The sequence below is a fragment of the Lactuca virosa genome, chromosome 9, assembly GCF_052849685.1.
Source record: "Lactuca virosa cultivar CGN04683 chromosome 9, Lactuca_virosa_CGN04683_v6, whole genome shotgun sequence".
NCBI classification, from domain to species: domain Eukaryota; kingdom Viridiplantae; phylum Streptophyta; class Magnoliopsida; order Asterales; family Asteraceae; genus Lactuca; species Lactuca virosa.
The window spans coordinates 210,329,702-210,341,618 of record NC_136434.1 but is presented as its reverse complement, the minus strand read 5'-3'; the positions used below and the strand labels follow the sequence as shown (position 1 = coordinate 210,341,618).

The 11,917-nt window shown below is 31.7% G+C and overlaps 1 protein-coding gene across 2 annotated transcripts; it reads right to left on the bottom strand.

Annotated features, from left to right (window-relative positions):
- Positions 1–2,254: 2,254 nt before the first annotated feature.
- Positions 2,255–5,511, bottom strand: LOC145140783 (calcium/calmodulin-regulated receptor-like kinase 1). 2 transcript variants are annotated; one of them, XM_079074170.1, is made up of 8 exons: positions 5,323–5,511; positions 4,391–4,753; positions 4,156–4,309; positions 3,949–4,075; positions 3,765–3,850; positions 3,595–3,666; positions 3,310–3,513; positions 2,255–2,861 (listed from the first exon to the last, which is right to left on the bottom strand). In XM_079074170.1, the coding sequence occupies exons 2-8, from the start codon at positions 4,702–4,704 to the stop codon at positions 2,520–2,522; spliced, it is 1,299 nt and encodes a 432-aa protein (XP_078930296.1). In that variant the 5' UTR covers positions 4,705–4,753; positions 5,323–5,511; the 3' UTR covers positions 2,255–2,519. The 2 variants fall into 2 exon arrangements, with proteins under 2 accessions (XP_078930296.1, XP_078930297.1); XM_079074171.1 differs by lacking the exon at positions 5,323–5,511 and having other exon boundaries at positions 4,391–5,008.
- Between the last annotated feature and the right edge of the window lie 6,406 nt (positions 5,512–11,917).

Below are 11,917 nucleotides of genomic sequence, written 5' to 3'. Positions count from 1 at the left end.
ACATGTGGCACCAAGTTCAACCATTTTTCACCCTATAAATAGAACCTCTCTCACCCTCATTTTCTTCACACCTTTGTCATTCTTTCTTCTCTTTACTCTCTCTCTAAAACCTCTCTCTAGCCCCGAACCCCCCCCCCCCGAAAAGCCTAGGGAACCTCCCTAGCACTAGGCGGAAGCCCCGGAGTGCTCGACGGCTCCGAGAAAAAGATCTTTTCGGCTCAGGAACGCTGCTCCAAGCAAAGCCCGATTTTCTATAAAATCCGTTGTAAGTGAGCTACGCCTACGCTATTTTTAATATAGCTTTTATTTAATTATAGTAACGTTATTAGAAACTTATATAAGTACTTGGGCTATTATTATGGGTTATATAAGTATTGTTTAACGTTTATATAATAGTAATAATAGATAGACTATTAATTAGTCTCGACGAATAACAGACTAAACTCTAGTGGTAATAATACTAGGTTTCGTTGAAGGAAATTATTTTTTTTAAGAAACGAAGCGCTGTCTGAGTTCGGAATCACCATCTTTTCAAGTGAGTGCATAGTTACTTTCATCTTACACATAGATATGAAGTATTTTATATAAATTACGTGCTATGTGTGCATATTATCTGTATACTTGCTATCTATGCTGGAGGAACGATTTTATACAAGTTTTATATGATTTAAACTGTATATGTATTTATATCTACATAATATGTTGGGTAAAACATGGGTAGATGACATATGAGTTGGATGATGAGTTAGACCATGAGGTAAGGGTGAGAGGTGGACGATGTGAGAAGCCTTTTTCCCAAATGATGTCCCCGTCATCTAGCAGAGTATGGATGACAACCACGGACTATTCTAGACAGTCCAGTGGAACGCTAGCAGGCTCGCAACCTGTAGGTGTTGTGAACGATGTGTTCACCCGGTGTACTCTAAACCATGGCGATCATGCAGACTTGGTGCCTAAACCTTGGCGATCATGCAGACTTGGTGCCAAAACCCTAGCGACTATGCTGACTTAGTGCCTGTTGTATAAACCATGGCGACTATGCAGACTTAGTGCCTAAACCCTGGTGACTATGCGGACTTAGTGCCTATTGTATAAATCCTGGCGACTATGCAGACTTAGTGCCTAAACCCCGGTGACGATGGACTTCGTGCCGATTCCTTAGGATGATCCTTAGGGATGAATGAACAAGGAATAGTTGATTCTTAGGGTAGATCCTTAAGAGTAAAGAAGATAATGGGGATGGGTAATTTGGTTGATTGTTTGATGTTTAAACATAATAATTATATTATTGTGGGTTGAAAACCATATGTACTCACCAGGTTTCCCAACCTGGCCCACTCAAGCTTATTTGTATCACATGTGTCAATATGAAGCTACTTTACACTGAGAGATTTAAAAGAGATGTAGATCACTAGTGTAAATGAATGTAAGTTCTGTTTATGCATATGTTTTTGTATTGACGATGACATCCCAAATGTTTTAAAATGAATAAAAATAAATTTCTTCGGAAATGCTTTGATAATGTATTTATCATGTTTTACTGGGAACTAATTCCGCAACATTTTTATTAAAAGAAGTACTCTGATTTTTATAAAGCATAAACAAAATCGGTCTTTTCTGGCCGTGGAAATGGGGATGTCAGATTAATTTCTATAGATCAAATTCATGGCTTTGGTTAGTATAATTTTGACCTACTTCTTATGAATGTTGTTTATATTCATTGAATAATAAAATATTATTAGGTTGCTAAAGTTTTTCTTTTTTAAATAACAAATGAAAATCTATTATCTATTTATCTCCTTGTCTGTGGTTGTGGATTTGTGTTAGATTAAGAATTTGATAAGTGTTACCGACTTATTTTTTGATTCTAGTATTGACTGAACTCATTATCTACTTATTTCAGAGACTCGGGGTAGATTAAGAATCTTAAATTTTTCTGTTTTCCCTTATCTTCTATTCTCAAACAACAGGTATTTCTAATCCATAATCCATTAATTTACTTCCACTTTATTGTTTGTTCATTCCATTAATTTACTTCCACTTTATTGTTTGTTCATTTGTAGTTGTTTTGGTGATTGTTATTAACTTATTATTAATCAAATAATCAATAATCATGACTAAGAGGAAACTCCAAGGGGCCCCAAATTTTTGGTTCGTATTAAAGTCTCGAAACTGATTGAGCCGCGCCCTGATACCAAACACATCCAATTTACTCTTGTCAATTCCCAAACATCAAATATATTAACACAGAAAATAGAAATCAAAACTAGGCTTTTTTTTTCCCTCCATTTCTGTTTCTCACTCTTGTATCCAATATTTTCTATTACTATACAAAATTGGACCATACCAATTACCAAGGATCAAACCCAAGAAGAAACATAAAATTTACAAAACGCAAAACAAACTTCCCCACTCAACACCACACACACACACACACCAAAACCTAAACTATAAAATATAATACAAACCAAAATTAAAAATTAAAAAAAAAAAAAAAAAAAAAGGATGATTTTGTCATTTTACACTTGTTCAAGGGAGTCGGCTGTGCTATCTACAGACTCCAACCGGCGATGCTCGCTGTTCATCGGACTCCGGCGACCTAACTCATCGACACTGAGAGCAATCTCATCTCCGGCGATAGAAGAATCACGTCTATGATGGGTTTTGTTATGTCTTGTTGTAAGAATACGTGATAGTATTTGTACTATGTCCCTCATTGAAGGTCTTTTTTTGGGGGAGCGATTGATGCATCTGTATGCAAGCGCTGCGACGTCGTTTACCTCCTGTTCGTCGAAGTTTCCTTCCAGTCGAGAATCCACTATCTCTTCCCATCCCACTTTCCCCTCCGTATTCATCGCCGCCTACACAACAATTTGTATATACTATTATTTAAATTCATAAAATATATCATATGAAACTATATTTCTATGTATTTAAATATTTCTCTTTGCCTTTATATATAGTCGATGTGTAAATATTACTACATGTTTAAGAGATTGTAAGTGAGTTTTCACTTTTCAAATATAAATCAAATTTATCATTTTTTTAAGGGTGAAAATTAGTAACTCTAATTATTATTAATATTTTTTGTAAGTTTTAATGAAATTAACATGAAATAACATCACTTTCATCATATTATAATGGTATAAAAACATGTATTTTTTATGAACAATTTATTGGTTTGATTTTGCCTTGTATAGGTTTAGATAATTCATGAAGTTAAGCTAAACGAAAAGAGAAATAGACTACAATGCTGATTTGGCAGTTGTATTGCCACGTCATCATTGGTAATATAGAGAGAGAGCTTACAAGCTCAACATACTCCATGAGACCCTGTTGAGGGTTTCTTCCAGCAATAAGCTCAAAAAGTAAAACTCCAAAGCTATAAACATCACTTTTTTTAGTAAAAGTTCTTGTTGATATATATTCAGGATCAAGATACCCAAAAGTCCCTTGTATATTTGATGCATTTCTATTAATCATATCCTCCCTTGAAAGTCCAAAATCAGCAACCTATTTCACACAACCAACATAATTCATATCTTTGTAATAAAAAAAAAAATTTAAAAACAAAAAAACAAAAAAAAAACTAACCCTAGCTCCCATTGACTGATCCAACAAGATGTTAGAAGATTTGATGTCCCTGTGTATGACTGGAGGAGTAGCCTGGAGTTAAAAAATAAAAATTGGATGATATAATATAAGTTTGACAAAATCCAAAATAATAAAAGAAAAAGAAATTAAAAATTAAAATATAAGCTTACTCCATCATGGAGATATTCCAATCCCCTAGCTACATCCAAAGCTATTTGAACCCTCAAATCCCAGCTTAATAATTCATGGTTTTCACCTGAATTTTGTATTAATAAAAGTATAAAATAAGTCATATATGGATTTGTGTAAAGTACATTGTATCTAATTATAAAAAAAAGTTGGATGATGATTTACTGTATAAATGTGAAGCTAGACTCCCTTTGCTCATGTAGACATATATGAGCATATGTTGCCCTTTTTCTGCACAATATCCTACCAAATTCACAAGGTTCCTGTGATGTAATCTTCCCAATAACATAACCTATAAAGAATATACATGAGTAAGATCTCAGATATAATTGATGTATGCTTCAATGGTATTGAACTATTGATAAATGATACCTCTGTGTGGAACTCTTTCTCGCCTTGTTTTGAATCAGTTGCAAGAACTTTAACAGCAACTGCTTCACCAGCAGTCATTTGAGCTTTATAAACAGGGCCAAATGCCCCTTGGCCTATCAATGAAGTGAAATTGTAGGTTGCTTTTTGAAGATCTCTGTTTGATCAAGAAAAAAAAAAGATGATGGAAAGAAAGAGAGAGAAGTAGAAATGATAATAGATGCTGGATTTAACTTACTTGTAGGAATATTCAAGAATTCCTGAAGCAGCAACTACATGACCTTTCTTTACTCCACTAAACCATACTGGGATGCCGGTTTGTACAGATGTTCTTGATGATTCTGTGCCCATTGATGAGTCTGATAAGATCGTACAAGTATCAGCACCATTTGTACGGATGGGGATGGTTGCTGCTCTCCTGGAACTGCTGTTCCCTATTTGAGGTCGTTTCCGGTGATATCTGAAGCAAAGTAGTCCGATTATGGCTAAAAGTGCTCCGATTACCACTCCTATTGAGATCCCGATGATCAAACCAGATGACCTCTCTCTCATCTCTTTTCTGGAGGTTTTATGTTTCGTATCCACGCAACCATCCACACACCTGTGGAAGTGGTAGAAAAAGCAATTTTAAAGCGGATCAAGGAGGAAGAAGGAAGAAGGAAGAAACAGATTTGTGAATGGACGAATGCTTCAATTTCATTGACGCGACAAAATAGAAATGAAAAACATGTAAATCATGTTTCGGATGAAGGAAAATTCAACTGTTCAAATGCTGAATGATTCGTGAAGAAATTTATAATTAGGAAAGTAAATCCTCCATTAAAGAGTACTAAAAAGAGCAATCGTTGAAGAAATTAATGCGATTCTTACTTTTCTCAACACGAAACATGATGAAAAGACCAAAATACAAACTCGTGGTTCATTATTTCCTATAATATAGATCTTCTTTTACTGTTCGAAAGCCAACAAAGGACTCTAACGTCATTAGTCACTAGACAAATCAAACTCGTCAAAATCAAAGACGAACAGTGAAGAAACACAAAATCAAACTGAATGAGACCCCAATTATACATAAAACACGTGCAGAAGGTAAATCGAAACAGGAAAACCACTACAAAATCATGCGCATGGTAATGTGAATGATTAACGGGAGTTTAGTTGATGATTTACCTGATGTGATGATGCTAGCGATGCTCTCAATACCAGTTAACTTTACTGAAGAATCTGAAGGAAGAAGGTAAAGGAATCTGTGAGTTGAAGCAAATACAAGATCCGGTTTTAGACTCGCCAAAACAAATACTCCACAATGCTCGAGGAACAAAAATGGCGAATTTCAAAAGAAAAATAGAGTAAAGGAGTCGTATGTGGTTGATTTTTGTAAGAATTTTTTTATGTTAGTTTAAGAACAATTCTTTTTTCAATATATAATTTTTTTCTCTCTAAATACAACGAAGCCCCAAATTTTATATAAAAATTATGGAATAATTTCCTTCTTAAATATCAAAATATCATATTTTCCCAACTTATTTTTTAAATATCATATTTACTAGGCCTAACAATTGGGTTGAGTTCGGGTTGGCGGGTCACAGGTTGGCGAGTTGGCAGGTCAGAAAACATAAACTCAACCCAACCCATATAATATATGGGTTGACGGGTTGGCGGGCCACGGTTTGGTAGGTTGGAAACCTCAACCCAACCCAACCCATATAACTCGTTTAAGTATATGGGTTCGCGGGTTCACAAGTTAATGGGTCAAACCCAACCTCGTTTAATAAATAAACAACACATTTTAAAAAAATGAGTTTTTTTCAACATAAATTCATAAAATGATTAAAGTAATTAACATAAAAAAAAAGTTTTCAACATAAATTCATAAAGTCAATAACATCCAAATAAAAATGAAAAATGAAAACTTTCATAGAAAGTGGATGTGTTCTTCGTTCGTGACTCGTGAAAATAACGACATGTATTTTTTCTTTTTCTAATTAACCAACCGCAAATGCAGATTAGTCACGTACGAATACGAAAGGAATACAATGATATAGAATATTATGAATACGGATGGAAATCAAATTTTATTAATAATTACATATATCATTTTTTTAAATGTAATATATATATATATATATATATATATATATATATATATATATATATATATATATATATATATATATATATATATATATATATATATATACGGGTTGGCGGGTTGACCCGCGAACCCAAACAGATAATCCAACCCAACCCACGAAATAAACAGGTTGGTGGGTTGGCGGGTCAAAATCTCAACCCAAACCCGTCTATTTTCGGGTTGGGTTAGTGTCGGGTTATTGGTTGGGTCGAGAGTTGCCACCCCTAATATTTACCCTTTATAAAATTTCTAAATATCATATTTACCATTCATGAAATTTCAAAATATCATATTTGTCATTTTTAAACATCAAAATATCATATATGACATTCTTAAATATCAAAATATCGTATATGTACTTTTTAAACATCAAAATGTTAATGGTAATATTTAAAATATCTTCCATCTACAACATGATAATAATCAACAACAAAAACTAAGCAATCAAAATCTACATTTCATAGAGAGGGTTAAAGATGAATCTTTTTGTTTGTCAAGATGGCGACATTCCAACAATTTAGAAGTTCATATTCTATTATCATAGACATAAGGAAAATAGTTAATTTTTTTAATTATTATAATAATTCTAAGGTGTAAAAAATGATTATAAAATATTAAAAACATTATGAAAAATGATTTGGATAAATATGATATTTTGAAGGTTTATGAAAGGTAAATATGATATTAAGAAATTAAGTTGGACAAATATAATATTTTAAGGTTTAAGAGGGGGGCATATATGAAATTCTCCCCAAAATTATTTTACAATTTACATTCAATTTTTGTCTAAATTTAAGTTTTATGGTTTTTTATTTTTTTATAACGGCAAGTTATTAATTATTATAGTAATATATTTTCATTTTAAAATTCAATTAGAAATCGTACAATAATATCATACGAGTTGAGTAAATAAAACAAAATATAAAACAATCACATGACATTAATATAAGATATCAATAACATAAAATATACGTAACTGATAATAAGTTGTTAGATAACATGTTAAAATGGATGTCGATCAAATTGATTATTTTTTTATGAATAAAAATAGAGTTATATAGACGTGACAACTATTTTAATTTTTAAATATTGATCAATTAAATATAATTTTCAAAATCCATGTAATAGAAAAATAATAATGCATTGGTGATAAACAAGTTTGTAAATATTTAATGTATTATTTGTATCGGTGATAAACAAGTTTGTAAATGTTTAATGTATTCAAAAGAATCAATTTATATATTTCATGTTTTGATATATTTGTATCAGATGCAGTGAATCTTTCTATAGAATCCAACGGTCATCCATAATAATATTATGACCTCTAGATCTATGAATGAGGGTTTTATAAAAATTATTTTCATCCAAAAGATGTTAGCAGCGCAATTTGTTATCTATTTACCCACTACGTCAAACTTTCATGTTAAATACATTAATGAAATTCCGGTTGTTAAAAAAATTGTATTTTAATACAACTTATTTAACTTCGTTTTCATAATATAGACACATATATACATATGACCACTATGGCCTTATCATAGTTATGCGCATTTGTAAAAGTTAAACCCACTAATAGTAAGGTTTCGTTTGATAGTTTATGTCCGGAAAAATACTGTCTGGGAAAGTGCAGTATGGAAAAATTTTATGACTGGAAAAAAACTATGTTGTTTGATTGTACATCTGATTGACTGTACTGAATGATGAAAAATGACAATATTATCATGTTGTTCTATACTGTGATGGATAAAGTTGTTGAATAATTATAAAAACATACAAATTGTCATACAAAATCAAAATTACACAATAATTATTTAAAAATCCAAATAGAATATCGATTAAGTTGTTTTTAGTTTATTTTTTTTCAAGTTGATGTTATGTTGTTATTTTTTCTAGCAATTTTAATTTTTTTTATAACTCAACATGTGATTTTTGACCCGATTTATGTCCGATTGTGGCGGGATGGATGATTTTTTTAAATATATTACGATGATGGTGGTGTTGTCCAAAAAAACAAAAGAATTAATCCAATAAAAATAAATTAAAAAAATTAACTTAAAAAATTAATAATCCAATAAAGTAATATTTATTAATATATAAATTTTATATATTTGTAAATAATACTTATTAATATATAATAATTCAATAAAAATAATTAATCCATAAAAATGAAATAAAAAAAGAATTATATATATATATATATATATTATATATTAAAAATAATATTTATTAATACATAATAATCCAAAAAAAAAATTAAAAATATATTTAAAAGAAATTAATAATCCAAGAAAGAAAAAGGCAGGGTTTAGGGCACAATTGTCTTTCCCGTCTATTCAGCGAGAAATATGGTTTTGGAGCTTTCTGAGAAAGACATATCTTACCGGGAAAGATTTATTTTTTTGTGCATATCAAACAGTCTTTCCGGTCCATTCAACCAGAAATATCTGTTTGGAACTGGAAAGATGTTTATCAAACAGAGCCTAATTTTTTTTAAAGGAAATTAAGTAATTTAATAATTTTTATAGAGATTTTTTTGTAAAACAACCATTCAATCTAATATGTTCATTTCGGACCCGAATTTCGAAATGGGTAAACGGTTAAAATGATCTGACCCGGTAATTTGGTCCCCCCATATATAGTTGTCGGATCTCATGTCGAAATCATTGTTTCAGATTTCATTTCGAACTCACTATTCCACACCACATCAATTTCAAAAAATGTCTTCTAGCATTGAAGAGATTCCCTTTTTGTGCGTACGTGTCGATTCTTTTTAAGATTATATATTTTTATTTGTGAATATATGTTAAAAATAAGATATTCGAGTTTTTTGTATGAATTGATGCGATTACATAACTATAAACCGTTTTCCTTTGAATTTTAATTGTTTTAAGGCTTTTGTATGATTATATATGGGTACATGTGTGCACTAGAACAACTAAAATAAAAAAAAACAAAAAACAAAAAATAAAAAAAAAATTGAATCTATCCGGAACAACTCATGAATACGAAAAACAAGGCTGTAATGCGAAGAACGTCTCTGGAATGCGTAGAACTGTTCGAGAATGGTGTTATGGAATGTTAGATGTCCTAAACATAGACGTTCTTGTTGGGGTATGAAGTCTTATCCAACATTTAGAGCACTTGGAACTCAATGGAACATTTGGATTTCAATAGAGCATGTGACAAAGGAAATGATCATCGTAAAAGGGGTATGGAGCACCTGGGAAAGGAATAGAACATCTTAGAATGTTAGATGCATCATTTAGGAAGAGGGTGTGCCAGTGCCACTTATAAACAAGATGTGCCACTTTTGGAATCAAGATGTGTCATCTTGATGGAGGATGTGCCTAATGCAAATTAGTGCTCATAGTCATAACAAGCCCTGCTAATATTACTATAAATAAAATGTCATTTTGGGTTACACACAAGAACAAAATAAGGCATTGAAAATATATTTTCGCAAGAGATTTATTTTGTTAATTAATTAATAGTTTAATTAATTAATCAGAAAACAATGGAATATAGAATATTCCATAATGATTTGAATTCCATAAATAATAATTATTATATTTGGTAATTATCTTTTGTAACACCTCATTTTCGCCTTATAGTATAAACGACCAGTTACGTAAATAGACGTTTTTGATATAGGACTATTTAGGATAAATAGTCTTCATGAAAATCATAGTAATCATAAAAGCGAGAGCGTGCATATAATGAACGCCGAAATCTAACTTCGTAGGAGGAAGTTATGATTTTTAGAAGTTTCAGTATAGCAGTGTGCGATACAGAAACCAAAAAATTAAGATCGGTTGATTGTTAGGAAAAACAATCTAAACGAGAACTGAAAATCTCGTCAATAGCTATTTGTCGATATAAAGACGGTCGAGAATGAATATCGTATGAGAGAATTATGATTTTTATACAAATTTTAATAGGCTAAGCCTATAAAATTATAAATTTGTCGACGAAGTATAAATCAAACTTGTTGATCTCATCGATAGCTATGTGTGGATATAAAAAACGTCGAAAACGAAGCTCGTATGAAAAAGATACAGATTTTTGAAGAACGTTAAGTTTTTCCGTGTGCAAACAAGGTGCATGGTGCGCAAAGACAACTAAACGCAGCCCACCGAGTTTTTGCCATGTGCCAGCATACGAGAGGAGCCACATCACCAGACCCGACAATAAGCACGAGACGCCTCTATATCACGTGGCACGCCTCCCTACTATAAATAAAGTGCTCCAGTTTCATTTGTTTCTCACCCATTTTTCACTCCAAAAACTTTCTAGAAACCCCTCACACCTCGAGTCCAATACCTCTGAATTTTAGAACACTTTAGCAACGCTTTGGAGTATCTAGTAGACTGACAATAAGGAACTTTGGGGTCGGAGTTCTGCCCACGAATTTTCCAATTTTCGCTAGGATCCATGTAAGTTAAGCTACGCTTTAAGTGTAACTTATATTTATATTCATAGTCGTTGTTATGGATATATAAATAAGATTTATCAGTAATTCCAGTTATAATACTGATTGATATACTTACGGGAGAGGTGTATAGAATGATCATGTTGGCTTGGTTGTTAGATTTCAGAAAGACTATATGCTGAAATGGTCCTACCTCCCAACTGTCCCGCCTGGTTGATTCTTATTTGATAGAACTCTCAATATTCATTGGGATTAGCGAAAGATCTAGCGTTCAATACCATATTGCCATAGGAATTAATAAGTTATAGTATTATAGGTTAATACTTATTAGGCGCATTGTGACAACCATCAAATTTCGGTCAAGTCAAAGTCAAACAAAGTCAACAAGTTAAACCGGTCAACTCCATTAACCCTTGTATGTTAGGGTTTACGTTATGTAATCACTGTACAATTCGCTATTTTAATGAGAAAACATCATTTGGAAAGTTCATGTGTTTGATATTCCTTAGCCTTAACAGTGCTAAACAACGAACCAAAGCGATAAAACACTATTGCACAATCATCGGGATTGTGTAGGACACTAAATCATGGCTTAACGGGGTCTATGGACCTTGCGTTGCGAAGCCGGACACTCAAAAAGATCACAAACGAAACCTCTTTCAATCTCATTCAAACCCTACTCAAGATTACTTGACGCTAATAGGATCAAAACTCATACACTACGATATAAATTGACGTTAATAGCAACATAGTATAGTACAACGTTATAACTATAATCAAATTAAATTATGATACCATATTAAAATCAAATCAAAGTATAATGCTCTAATTAAATTTAAAAGAATCAAACTTGAATGCTATAATTAAACTTCAAATCAAAGTAGATTGTTATAATCAAATAATAACTCATCTTTTATAAAACTCCATTTTTATAAACTTTACATTAAATTTTATAAAACTCTATTTTTATAAACTTTACATTAAATTTTATAAAACTCTTATATTAATTATGTAAAAGATGCTTGTGTTAGTGGGAAATTATGAAGACCACCAAAAGCAAAAAGATTATTCCCATGGTCTCCCACTCACACCTTCCATCCACTTTCCTTTCCTTTTTCTCCCAACACATTATTCTCTTCACCACTTAAACCTTCTCTATTATTTCTCTCACTCTCAATCTTGAAATTCATCCAAGAAATACT

Coding starts and splice junctions, on each gene's coding strand:
- LOC145140783 (XM_079074170.1), bottom strand. CDS start 4,704: ATGAGAGAGAGGTCATCTGGTTTGATCATCGGGATCTCAATAGGAGTG. Junction 3,667..3,764: donor TGGAATATCTCCATGATGGA/GTAAGCTTATAT, acceptor TTTTAACTCCAG/GCTACTCCTCCAGTCATACA. Junction 2,862..3,309: donor TCATGGAGTATGTTGAGCTT/GTAAGCTCTCTC, acceptor ATTGTTGTGTAG/GCGGCGATGAATACGGAGGG.